Raw genomic sequence first — 14,147 nt, forward strand, 5'->3', positions numbered from 1 at the left:
AAATGAACCTCTCGCCCCAAAAAAGCGGCCCCGCCACCCTCGCCACTGCCTGCGCCAGGCGCCGGAGACGGCCGTGGGACGTCAGGGGGCCCCAGTAAGCCTGTCTCCGCACGCTGGAGGCGGAGCTAAATTGGTATCACGCAAAAGCGTGGCGGGGATAAAAGCCGGGAGATAAAAGAGAGCGACAAGAGGAAAAGAGAACTGTGACTGTGGAGCAAAAGAAAGGGAGCCGCTCGGCAGAGGTGGCATTATCTCTCCGGCAAGATAAGTCTGAAGTAATTCAAACGCAGGGGAGAAGAGAGAAAAAAAAAACACATTACATGACACCCACCTTCACCAGCCTATTCTGCCCTGTTCTATATAATTCTCACCAAATATGAAACACCTCTAAATCTCGTTTGCCGTAATCTTAGAAAGAGTCCGTTTGGTTTATGGGGTAATAGAATCGTGCGACTCCGCTGGCGAATAGATCAGCCTAATGCAGTCTTGGTGAATCTGTTGTTTCTCACAAAGGCCAGGGGGCTGAATATACTGTGATATACTTCTTCTATTAAACGCTGCTTTTTTCTGATCTACAGTGGGATCTGCTTGGTTTATGATATTGCATTAAAAATGTAAGGCCCAGACAAAACCTTTCATCAGCCACAAATTATAAGCCCAATTTGGAATAAATTGAACCCTGTCCTGAGTGCACTTACCCTCAGATGAATAAAGGCAGTCTCATTCATTCTTTGGCAGTAGAGCCCATCTAATTCACTTTTTGCATGAGCTTTTAGGTTGCGGCAAAAAAAGGAGACAAAAATGAACAATCAGACAAAATTATTGTCCAAAAATCAGCATGACGCAGGTGTGTATAGCTATCTGAAATCAAGAAACACCAATGCACATCAAACCACATCTAACTCCTGCTCTTTGGGGAAAAAGAAATTGCTTTTGATTCACTCTTAGTGATGTTAGACAATGACAGCTCCTATTGAGTAAGACCACATTCCTAATTAGGCTCAAGTGGATACCATCAGCTTAATAAGTAACCATGCATGCTCTGACAAGATGAGTAGGACCCAGTGAATAGACCATCTTGGTTATTCTGTTCAAACGTGCACCTGACATGGGCCTGTATGTTAGGCGTGTAGCCTGCCCTGATGCTGATTCCCTCTGATGTCCAGAGGGGGTGCTAATCAGCAGCAACTTTTAAACCTGCTTAGTTCTCCACAAACATCTGTAGGCACCCCACTGCATATGCTGGCCAGACAAACACTATACCCCAGACAAAACATTCATCACATATTCAAAACCCTTTACCCCAAACCACCCCCAGCCACATGTAAAAAAGTGATGACTTAATCTGTTGCTCTTTCCAATCCCAGATTTTTTTCTCAATCGCAACACCAACGCATCAGGATCATGTCTTGTGATGAGCGACAGGCGGAATTGGCAGCGGATCTGCGGAAGCGGAGAGTGAGGCATTGTGGGACGCCCGCGGGCACGTTTAGCGCGTCTGTATTTTTAGCTCGACGCAAACGAGGCTCTCGGATGCTGGGGCTGTAAACGAGGTCGGCGAGCCTGCTTTTACCTGTGTCTCCTGGCGAATTGCAAATTGCTGGCGCCGGTCGCACTGTTTGTTTAACCGCGGCACTCGGAGCCGCTATCTAATTTCGTCCCCCAAGGCGAAGCGTGCGGGATTTTGAATGAGCTGTGATTGGGGGATACCGTTGTGTTGGATCTAGTTTCTCACAAAAGCACTTACAACGGGCACATATTTTATTATGTACAGATTACTTGGGCTGATGAATGAATGCTTTGTTGCCTGTTTGGTTTCCATTTAGACATTCATAAACCTTTTGTCCAATGATTTTCTCTCTTATGTCTCTGGCATGGCTGCAGCAGTAGGGCTAATTGCATGTGGTATGTTTACGGCTATAGTACAAGAATTTGTTCAGCACACTCCCGTTACCTATTGATCAGTAAAGAGCATCTGGCATGTACAGTAAGCCTCTCAACTTACAACTGACCTGAATTACATTTCTTATATAGTGCATTTTATCCCTCTCAAAGCCCTTTGTAGAGAAAAGTGAGCAGAGAGGCACCAACGCAAAATCCCGCACTGTAGTGGAGATGCAAGAATCTCCTAATTCAGCTGTTGGATGATTGGATGACCAGGACACCAGTAAACACTTTAATCTTTGTGAGATGCAGTGCAGGGTGTTACAATGATCACAGCCAAGTCAAGATCTCAGCTTTATGGTCTCATTCAAAAGACAGCGTCTGCTATAGCAGAGTAGATCACTACACTGGTTTCCTTATTCTGCCCCATACTGGGGACCACTTCTAGGACCAGCCTGGTTTTCCAAGGTGGTCTCTCATCCAAGCGCTAACCAAGCCCAGCCCTACCTATTTTCAGCCAGGGCTTTCATCAGGCAAGAGAATGCTATACAGTGGTGTGGCTACTACATAGTATTTCAACACAGTTATAGAAAAAAAAAATTAAGACTTATGTGTAACCTTAATGACTTTGTAAACAGGAAAAGGAAAAAATGGAGCAGGATACACAATACCCAGCTCCACAGAAGCACAGTGCTCACCTTTTTGTTCTGGTCTCTTGTTACCTTTAGAGAGGAAACTGTGGGACGGATCAATGGGTCCTTAATTAGCCAAGGCGAAAGTTTACTTGTTGCTGTTAGTTGTTACATTTTCTGGATGTCAGAGTTTGTGCTACACTTGGGAAATCAATTTAGGGAAATTAATTTGAATGAGAAATCAATTTAGAATGATGAGCTCTGTATGGATTTGCAGTTAATTGAAATGACTGACTTGTTGCCTTGGAGCTGTGTATATACTGTAAGGACACAGCTCCTGAATTATCGATACAGCTTTGTGATTCATAAGGTGTGTGCCCCTTGATGTTCCTTGGTGTTTATTACGACTGACAGGATTTGGACCTGGCCAAATTGCACAGACAAATCAAAGCCCTCAGCACTTCATCATGCCCTCATAAACCGCCATGCCGTGGATGGTGTGAAATTTGAGCATTATGGTCATATGTTTTTTTTTTTTCTAGAATAAAACAGAGCTGCTCGACTGTTTTAAACTATTGACCCTCTCAGAAGCGGTTACCTAACCTAACCTGATTCAGACAGTGGTTAGTTGAATCAGGTGGTTACGTAGTTGGCAGGAATCAAAGCCTGTAGACTCTGAAATTGACCAGAACAGTGCTAGGCTCTTGCTTGTGTGGTGTAGCGGTTGTTGGAAATGTGACTTGTCACCAGAGGGTTCCCCGTTTCCAGCTGAGGCACTGCTGTTGTGCCCTTGAGCAAGGTGCTTACCCCAAACTGTTTCTGCAAATATTAGCATAAATGGATCATTTGTTACAGTGCAAGTTGTGTCAGTTGCCCCGGACAAGGGCGTCTACAAACCAAACAAAAACAGAAGCTAATAAACAAACACAGGCTGGACGGGTGTTGGAGTATGACAGTGATAGCTATCGTCAGACCTTAAAAACCGCTGCTGAGTCTTCCAATGTGGTGTCAGTGTCAGCTTGCAAGCCTGCAACTCTTTCTCACGCAGCCAGGCGTTTGCATTTCTGTATTGACTGGCTCCGTTCCAGCCAATCCTCTTCAGAATAATTGAAATATGAATTATGCCCCAAGACTGTTGTTTAAAAGCGGGAGAGTTTGACACTTGGGTAATGGATGTGACCACTGCCGGTGACCGGCTGCATATCAAAACTGTGGATGGAACCCTGCAGGTGAGGAGGAGAGACTTTTAATCACTGTGTGTGAGGAACTCACAGAACACACAGATTTAGTTTCTGCGTGGGCCACACAGCAGGTTGTGCTCCTGGAGCAGTGGTTTGACTCTTAATAAGACCTTCTCAACTTCTGCATTACTGTCAGTATGTACTGTAAGTACTGTGTGCTTCCTGTCAATAGTGGGCGTGGTTACTACCAAGAGGAGATGTGGTTACTGTTAGCAGTGGGTGTGTTTATTGTGAAGAGGAGATGTGGTTGCTATCAGGAGGAGGTGCGGTTACTCTCAGCAGTGGGTGTGGTTAGTATCAGAAGGTGTGATTAATAAGAAAGTAAGGTGTGTAAAATAAGAATCAAAGCGCCAGGCTTCTGGTGAGGGAATTTTTACAGTATTCACGGTATGGTTTTGATGCTATTTTGAAGGTATTTCATTGTATGCACACAGGGGATCACAAGTGGCTGGTGATGATGGCTCCTAATTGTAAGACATGGTTTAGATTTATGATTAAAAAGGCTCTGCAGCATATACATTGTTGTAGGGTGTGGTAGGCTGTAGCACTCTATGTCAGTTTTCACAAAGCAGCCCGATTGCTTCTAAATGCTTTACTAAGTAGAAATATCATGAGTCATGTTATGCATGTTTATAAATCCATCCTGCATGATTTATGAAGACTGTATTATTATGCTCATAACGGAACATATTTTCCTCATGCCATGTCTTCATAATGGTTTGTTGCCTTCTCCCTGCGCTGAATAGCTCTGTGAGACTCCTGCAGTGAAAGAGCGACTGTTATGACTGCTATTGTAGCAGCAGCGATCAGTGACCAGAATGCTGATGGGGGAGAGAGAGCCTTTCATTGCAGGGGCTCGCTAAACCCGTATATTTAAAGTCTGGACTGGGAACAGTTTGTGAATTTAAGATGTGGGCAGATGGACTCTGCAATCCACTTTCTTTTCTCGGGTTGAATTCCCACTGAGGGGCACAGTAATGGCCGTCAGCTCGAACTTTGCCTGACGTTAACCACTTTTGTCGTTTTGATTGTTTGATATCTAGAGGTGCCTCATGAATTAAATAAGGGAGCCACGGTAGATGCTTTGCTTCTGTACCTCTGGATTCAATTCGGATGGCTATGTAAAGTTGTGATGTGACAAAAAAATACACATATACACATATAAATGAAATAGTCCCTCCAGCCGTTTGTAATGTATTTTGCCCATGCTAAGGTCATAGGGTTATCATAAATGGTACTGTCTAGTTCCCGTACACTAAAGTATCAAGCTTGCTTCGAATAACAGTAACTATATGGAATTTAATACTACTAGCCTTCTCTTTAGCCTCCAGCTGTCCCCAGATCTGCCTGGTGAAAACTGTAGAGACTCCACCTCACATACATGCCCTTGTAGGACTGGAAGCTATTTGGTATGGGGCTAAGGTGCAGGACTGGTAATCCAGACATTGCCAGTTCAATTCCCCCATGGGGCACCGCTGGAATTGGCAGACCCAGACTGCCTCAGCAACTATCCAGCTGTATAAAGGATTAACATGTAAGAATGGAAAGCTGGGTAAGTCACTATGCAAGAGCTACTACTAAGCAACTGCGATGTAGGACCACGTCACAGCATTTCTGTACATTTACAGAGGACAGTGCTCAGTCACATTGCTTCCATCTTCTCTTTGAGTGTGAGGTCTGCTCTAAACCTGCAGGAATGAATCCCAGCATGGGGACACCTGCCCCCCACTCGTAAAATTAAGCTGGAAAAAAAGGGACAAATGCCACAGGAACCGCGAGTTCAGCATTTACAGCTTTTATGAGGTGGCCAAGGGCAATGTGTGCTGTAGCGTGCTCTAACAGCTCAAAGGATCCGTCGTAAAGCCGGTTGTCACCCAAAAATGACTCACTGCACAGTGCCCGTCAGCCTTCACAGATATAAAAGGGTTGACTCTCAGCCCAGTGGTAATGGGGGTCGATGCACTACAGCGCAGATGATGATGAAGAGGTTGCCCGGGCGTGCTGGTCCCATTCACGCCGGTTCTGAAAGGACCTGTAGAGCTTTCCTCTGCGCTGGTCTAAACCGGATCTCTCTGACAGGCAGTGACCTCATCACCCATTCGTCCACACAGCTCCTCCAAACCAAAATCACACTGGCTGCACAGCAGTCGGGACCATCAGAAGTGATGAACTGTCAAACTAAATGCAGTCAGCCCCTGCCTGATTGGACAAAGAGGAGATTGTAACCTGAGATTGCGAGTCACTGTCCACTCCTCCTGATAAGGACAGCATTTTCTTTCTGTTGCCAGGAGAGGTGTATTTTCTGGAGTTTGTGAGAGTTAAAGCCACATTGAATGTCACATTACTCTGTGGGCAGTAGACTGGGGTGGCAGTGTAGCATAGTGGTGAGGACTCGTAATTGAATGGATGCCAGTTCGATTCCCCCCTGGGGCACTGCTGCTGTACTTTTGGGCAGGGTACTTAACCCACAGTTGCCTCAGTAAATATCCAGCTGTATAACTGGATAACATGTAAAAAACTGTAACCGATGTAAGTCACTCTGGATAAGAGCATCTGCTAAAATGCCAATAATAAAAAGACCTGCAAGGTGTATCTACAGAGTCATGTTGTTGGCCTGTTCTTGCATCGACTCCTTCACCTCAGTGTTTCAGACTCTGAACCACAAGCATTTGGGGCATTGCAGACTAGGAGCTTGTGAACCTGCCTTGTGCTGTGGTCACGCCCATTTTTACTATACAAACTTTCATCGCTAATGAGGGTGAAATTCATATTTTATTGGCACAGTGATGGTACTTTTTATTTTGGAGGGAAAGTGAATGCAGAAATGGAGGCAATTACTAGTGTTTTCTGTGTCTACCGGAGTTCACTGAATCATCCTGTTGTTGGAAGAACAGAAGAGGGTCTTAGCAGTGGCGCTGGTCATTTGGAGAAACTAAGGGGTCGAACACACCCACCCACTTGTATCCTGTTTGACTCAGTGAATCACACAGTTTCACAGGTTGAAGTTCACCAAAGTTGAGCTCAGGGCAAACAGGCAGGAACGCAACTGGAAGAATTTACTTACTACTACTGGAAACAAATGGTTTGCTTGCCTTTTGCCCATTTTCAGATGGAAGTGAATGAAAGGTGAATGTTTTCTTTGCACCTGTGTGATGGGGGCATTAGTCTGCTGGATTCTGCAGTGGGCAGGGCAGTGGGCCTCAGCTGCAAGTTTGGAGTGTGGCTGTAACAACTGTAACCGCCAGCTGAGGATGTCAGTCCTCCAATATCCCACAAGCCTAGAGGAACGTGCCCCCTCATCTGCATTTGAGGTTCTGAAGACATCCAGGAAGTTCAGATCTGTGACTTGAAATTGGATGGGGAGGTGTCAATACATAATCTTGATCGATATAAGAATATAAGGTAAAAAAGTGCAGTAATTCCTCAGAGCTGTAGTAATTCTGAGCTGTTCATAGATGTAGCTAAAATGGAGATAACACTTCAAATTTACTGTTTTACTTGAATTACCTCCATCTCACTCCTCTGTGTGTTAGGTGTGTTACTAGTGAGGTGCAGCGAGATAATGTCTTCAGAAAAGAAATTCATGTCATTTTAAGTGGCCAATGTGTTATTACTGCATCACAGGGAAAAGTAATTTGAGGTTTATAGTGCTTTTTAATTTTTTCAGAAAGGGTCAAAAAAAACACTTGAGTTTGTGTCAAAACTCAAGGGACAGTACCATTGTTTGTTTAATTGTAATTTGCTCAATTGTTTGGCTTTCATGCCAAAATAATTTTTCATTTTGCCCATTTTCATAGTGCTGCAGTGAGAATAATCTAGCATATTTTGCAGTTGAGAAGTAGGTGGACGCGTAATGTTTGCGAAATGGAATGTGCCTAAAAGCACAGCCAGACAGTCCCAAACTAATAGTGCTCAGCCAATCAGATTCATACTCAGTGCTGTTACAGCAGGATCGCACTGAGGGAACCACAGTGTGTGGACGGACCTGACCTTCAGTTAACCTCCAGCCAGCCGAGTTTCAACTTTTTTTTTGTCTTTTTTTGTGTGTGTCTGTGTGTGTTTTTCCCTCTCTGCAGAAAAAAGAGAAGGCTTCCGTGATGAAGAAGAACAACGCGTACGCTGTGGCGGTGGCCAACTACGCGCCCAACATCACCAAGGACTCAGTCCTGCCCACCATCTCCAAGGGTGGCACGGCCGCCGACCCCAACAAGGCCAAGCCAGAGGCCAAGCCAGCGGAGAACAAGAAGACCTTCAATAGCGTGAGCAAAATCGATCGCATGTCCCGGATAATGTTCCCGGTCCTGTTCGGAAGCTTCAACCTGGTGTACTGGGCCACATATCTGAACAGAGAGCCGGTCATCAAGGACATGGTGCCGTCGAAGTAGGAGGGATCCGGTATGCAGCGCAACGTAAATAAGTATGGGACTGAAGACATGCCAAATACAACCAGTAACTGCTAACCTACGTGCTTTGGTGAATTGGCATAGGACGGCCAAGCACGGGAATTATTTCAAGACCTTTTCCTCTTTCCTTTTTTGTTTTTTTAAAAAAATGAATTCTTCAACTTATATCTGGGCAGTGCTTTTCGAATGACATATGCGGCTGTAAATATGTATGTATTTTCATGCGTACTGTAATGATTTTTGGGTGACACAATTAATTTTTTAACGCTTGTGTTTATATATTTTATCGTCATGTGATGATTCCCTGCATTGGATGAAGCTAGGAAAGGAAAACCGAGATATTTTTTCAATATTTTGGACTGTAAGATACTGTCATAGATCAAGGTAAAATCCCTGTACTGTATGCCGGTGTGCATCTTAATTTAGCTCTTGAGTTCAGTGTTCGTCTATTTAGTTGTGCTTCTTGAAAGATATCTTGAGTGAATCTGTGTTGAAAAATAAAAACCCAGGGAAAGCACTTGACTGGACATAGCAAGCATTTACAAACTAGCCTTGTAAAGGCTATTCACTCGGTGCATGCTTAGGAATGTCCATCTGAACACTGTCCCTGGGGTTTATTTTTGGATAAACCTTGATGTTTTCCAGAGAACCTTTAAATAATTTCAGTCTCTAATTAGATAGACACCATATGTTAAATGACAATTACAAGGCAAACTGCTGATAATTTTTCAGATAATGGCTCTAGGTGCCCTTTAACAGTATCTCTTGTAGGCCACAGTTTTAAGGCATAGTCTTGAGTTCGTGTTTGTGAACTCTTAAAGGACCAAAACACCTACAAGTGCTTCACTTAAAGATATTTCACACTAATATTTCAAGCAGTATTTATATTTGATTTATATTTATATTTACTTTTTGGTAAAGTATATGAGTGTACTTGAATGTGCAAACCTATATTTTTATGTATGTGGTTGTTTTCAGCATTTAACCAAGGTAGACAATGTTTTAAAAGGTTCTTATTTTCAATCATACATACAGTATATAGGGCATACATATGTTTCTTAAACCTTTTATTGAGATGCATTTATTACCTTGAATTTGTATCCAATTTATTATTCACATTGCAAACATGCAAAAAGGAAAAACAATTTCATTAGTGTATATATTACATTCAATGTATGGTCATATTTGTTGATATTTGCTATATTTTTCTGTAATTCCCACACTCAGTATTTATTTTCTTTCTCTTACATGAGACGTGTCCAAAAAAGTATACACACTTTTGTCACATCTACAGAGCCAAACTAACATTGCAGGGAAATTTTTGTGTATTTTTCTTTGTACAGTTTGCCAGGTGAGTATTTTACTAGCATCACAAGGAATCTTTGCGAAAAAAGCCCTGTTCAAATTATTTTAGTACTCTGTATCTTTAAAGTAAGCACTCATAAAGTATCTGTAATAAATGTTTTGAAATCGAAGGGTTAATACGATGAGCATTCCTTTTTATTGGTTGAACTGAACATGGAAGAAATTCTTTGTTATGAACATTTCTATTGTAAGTAAATATGTAGTTTAGTGGGAATTGTTACCGTGGCGTACAGTAATTTAATACGTTTAAAGTTGTGGCACTCGACATGGCAACTCGGCACACGGTTTACTTAACCAAAACAAAACAAACAAAAATTCTGAAATTGTGAATGAGCAAAAAATCAAAAAGAAAAAAAAAAAACAATTCCATATGTGAACCAGGAAATCTTTTTTGGTGTTTTGTTCTGAAAATCTGTTAATTTTGTTGTAATTACCTCTAGTGCTTTGCATGGTGATATCGGTGTCAAAAATCACAAGGATTATAATTTTAAAGAAAAAAATTGATAAAACGTGAATTCCACATGTTTTGGTTTAGCTCCCAGTTCAAACTGCCATTGAAATTTAAAATGTACGGATGTTGCGTGTTTGCTGTTGGAGTATGGAATGTGTTCACCACGCTATCACAGGCAGTACCAAATTCGCTCTTAAAAGGGGGGAGGGGGAGGGGCTTCACTTTGGAAAAACTCATTTCTCCGCTTGCTGTACATATTCTTTTTCTTCCACTTATCTGAAAGGATTGCGCAGTTGGTGGGGATTATGCAGTGTTTGTTTAAGCAATAAAAACATATTTGGTTGGTACATGTCGCTCTTTGGAATGGTACATGCCAGGAATGTAACTACGCTTCGTGAAACAAGCGCATTTCCAGGAGAATTCTTCTTGAATAGATGTAAAATATCCTGTAATATTGTCTGCTGTGGAGTTCCACTATTATTATTATTATTATTGTTATTATTATTATTATTATTATCATTTCATGTAAATGGATCTTCAGATAGTTTTCTGAATAATTTACAGCCGAGCAACAAATAACTGAAAACTGTAATTTAAGTTTGACTTTATTTTTATTTTTTTTATTAAAGAAATGCTATTCTCATTAATTCAGGCTTCACATCACTGTCCATTTGATAAATTAATACATTCACATTTATTCATGTTATATATTTTGTTTGGAGGGGCTCCAGATCAATGCTGCCAACAGTATTTTCCAGAAACCGCCTTCTATTTTGAAATGGTCTCAAAACCACAGCAGAGTCCGCCTACGCAGATAAACTTGTTTATTTGTTTATTTTTTTAAGCAACCCAGAAAATTGTTTACTAACAGGAATGCGGGTGTCTAAAATGATTCCACCTGATGTCTTATCCCTGCTTGGTCAGGTTCTATTTTATAAGCATTGTTACTTGCTCTTCTCTTCTTTTTCGTTTGGAAGCTTTGGGCCGAACGGCTGGATAACTGATCTTAATAAAGTATCATACTGAATCAAGCTTCTTTTTTTCCCCTTCTTTTTGTATGTTGCCACATATGACCACTGGAACAGAAAACAAAATAGAAAAATATGTGACATTCGTATGGGTTGCGGGAATTAAAACAAGCTAGTTGTGGTTGGTTTTTAAAGGTACATTGGAAACATCAGGCCTGGATTCTGTCTGCCCACAACTTGTGAACTACAAGTAACACATATTAGGTGAGAGTAACATTTTTTACTTTACTTTACATACACAATGTATTGACTGTTCCAGTCACTGCAATTATGTTACATGCATTTAGCAGATGATCTTATCCAGGCTGACATCCATAGAACCTAAGTGAGTCCATTCCAGTTTAATGACCAACAGTGTCAGACCAGGCTAACTACACTTACAGACCAGTGAGTGTCAGCATGACACCATTCAAGCCCCACCACAAGTTTACATGTGTAACCTGACTAGGCAACAGAAGCCAAGTATACGAGAAGACAGAGTCCAGAATACATAACAATACTACACGTAAAATAAACATCAGTCCTAGAGGCAGCAGCTGTTAGGTGGCAGGGATTGAGGTGGAACCAAGATGCATTTTAAAGAGGTGGGTCTTCGGTCTGCCAAGGAAGATGCCCAGGGATTCCGCTGTCCTGACCTCCGTAAGGAGTTTGTTCCACCACTGAGGGACCAGTACAGACAGGGATCATCTCTGAGAGGAACAACCCCATTGGGACGGGACAGTCAGTTGCCCCGTAGATGAAGAGTATAGCAATATCGATAGAACATAGGTTTTGATGACCAGTCGTAGGTATGAGGGGGCTGTCCAATTCACTGTCCTGAATGCCACCACCACGGTTTTGAACTTGATGTGAGTGATAACAGGAAGCCAATGAAGTGAAATGAGGAGGGCAACAAGAAAAGAAACACCAGCTGCATTTCCTTATGAACACAGACTCCATGCATAGCTGGAGAGTCGGCTAGTCATCATAGCCCACCTTTTCATTTTCCCTGGAATATCACCAGCATACCCAGTTGCAGCCCTAGATTTCTGCACCGTAGTCAAAAGATGCAGTTCACTCACCCTCCTGTGTCTGTTTAGAATCTGTTTTTTAACATGGCAGAGCCGTTTGAATGTGATTGATCTTTCAGGGCATGGTATGGCAGTCCCACCCAGAATGAGCTGTCTTATCAGGTACCGCATCACAAACATCATGTCAGAGTGAACCCTCCCACCCCCCGCCTCCCCCAACACACATACACACCCCTCTCCCCCACAGCAGCATGACCCCCCCCCCATATCTCATTCAGTCTAGCGGCTCACTGACTGATGGAGCTCGCTTTATTCTGATAACATTACAGACTGTCAATGTGTCTTATTAGAGATGTGGAGCTCGGTATCTTCAGTCCTGTATGGACACAACACAACTTACTTTTCAGCTGCATATTTGAATTCTACAGTGCTTTCATCCACACAATGAACTGTGCTCAGATACTGTATTACTGTATTACTAAAGGTTATCAATAACAGCAATGTATTAATGTTAAAGTTATTAATTATGTCACCTAATGGCTTGATGTATTACTTATTACTGTCATCATTGTTATTTTCATTATTATTATTATTAGTAGTAGTAGTAGAAGTAGTAGTAGTAGTAGTATGGTGTCATCATTTGATAAGATGCGTATGTGAAATCTTCCCCAAACCAACATTTACAATATACCTCAGCTTTGATACTTGTTCAAGGTGACTGGGGACCAGTTTTAGATGAGTGAGAAAGGCAAGAAGTAGAAGTCTTGAAGTGGAAATCAGTCTGAGATGACCACCATGAAGTGAAGACTAGTTTGAGGTATTTGAGAAGGTTGTCATGCATTAGAGACCAATCTGAAGTGAGACAGACAGTCAATATAAATAAAACTGGCATTTTCTCCTCTTTCAACGGGAACAGTCATACATGACGTGGAGTGTATTTGCTTCGGTAGATACAAACAGGGTGTTTATGCTAATTTTAAATCACACTGCCTTAGGCAGAAGAGTGGGGAGATTATCAGGAAATCACTTGGCACCTTATGCATGTGACAATATTTAAATACTAATGGTGTGTCATTGAATACTCAATGAAGGACATCTAGATTTCACTTGGTGCATATTAATTACAAATGCATGTTGGCGCATTTTCTACTTCTGAAAAACAGAAGATGGTGGCATTTTCAAAAACATTAACAGACTCTCAATTTAAGGCCTGTATTTGTTAATCCAATATCATGGGGATAGCCATTTGGAATGTGCTGGCTATATCAATTATGGCATTGAACTTGAAGCAAATGAATGCATCCCATATTTTGCAAAGATTACAACTGTTTCCAAAGACGTCATTTTACTACAATGCGTCAGCATATGATGGATTAGAAATGTATTGATAATGCAATAACACACAATATGCAATAATGCATTACAAATGCCTTACAATGCATAAGGTCCAATTAAATGGACATTCTCGCTCTACTCATGCCAGCTTACATCCACCCACATGACAAATATGAAGCACACATAATGTATTACATGACAAAACTTCAGGTCATAGTCGGCGTCATGGGCAGGCCATAGGGGGCCGGGCCCACCCACAAGGGTCGATGTGCCCCCCCCCCTCCAACTAAACTTTTAGCCTAAATATTATTACAGCTATGATTGAAATTAAATCATACAGAAATATTGCACACTGATGCAAACTAAAACGCCAAATTTTTGTTTTAAGCTATAAATGCCACCCTGTCTGGCCAATTAAAACCAACTACTACATCTCATTGCAGTGCGCAGCCAATCAATTCTATATTAGGCTACTACGACGCTATCAAGCTTATCAGTTCTTGCGTTTCTCTGGCCATCGTTCTGGTGGTGAAATAGCATGATGGACATCAGAAAATGGTGTGCTTGAACATTAAAATCCGATCCATTCACTCACAGCCAAGTGAATGGAGTTTTCCTCGACTGATCCTCCTGGGACACAGACAAGCCAAGGTAGTGCTAATCGTGATGCTCCAGCTAGCCATGCTAGCTCTGCTAAGCAGGCTATCTGCCACGATCCTGATGATTTGAGTCAGTCAGTCTGATGAGGTACCCCTCTCGCATCTTTGGAGCTAGAAAGAGGTCGTTCATGTCGACATG

At 42.1% G+C, this 14,147-nt stretch overlaps 1 protein-coding gene across 2 annotated transcripts in view; it reads left to right on the top strand.

Annotated features, from left to right (window-relative positions):
* Nucleotides 1-8,423, top strand: part of LOC118792870 (gamma-aminobutyric acid receptor subunit alpha-2-like) — a 69,309-nt gene extending 60,886 nt beyond the window's left edge. For both annotated transcript variants that reach the window (XM_036550698.1, XM_036550699.1), the window contains exon 10: nucleotides 7,834-8,423. In XM_036550698.1, the coding sequence (XP_036406591.1) occupies nucleotides 7,834-8,142 (309 nt within the window). In that variant the 3' untranslated portion in view covers nucleotides 8,143-8,423. The remainder of the gene's footprint in view (nucleotides 1-7,833) is intronic.
* The last annotated feature ends 5,724 nt before the right edge of the window (nucleotides 8,424-14,147 follow it).

This window comes from Megalops cyprinoides, chromosome 18 (assembly GCF_013368585.1).
Source record: "Megalops cyprinoides isolate fMegCyp1 chromosome 18, fMegCyp1.pri, whole genome shotgun sequence".
NCBI lineage: Eukaryota > Metazoa > Chordata > Actinopteri > Elopiformes > Megalopidae > Megalops > Megalops cyprinoides.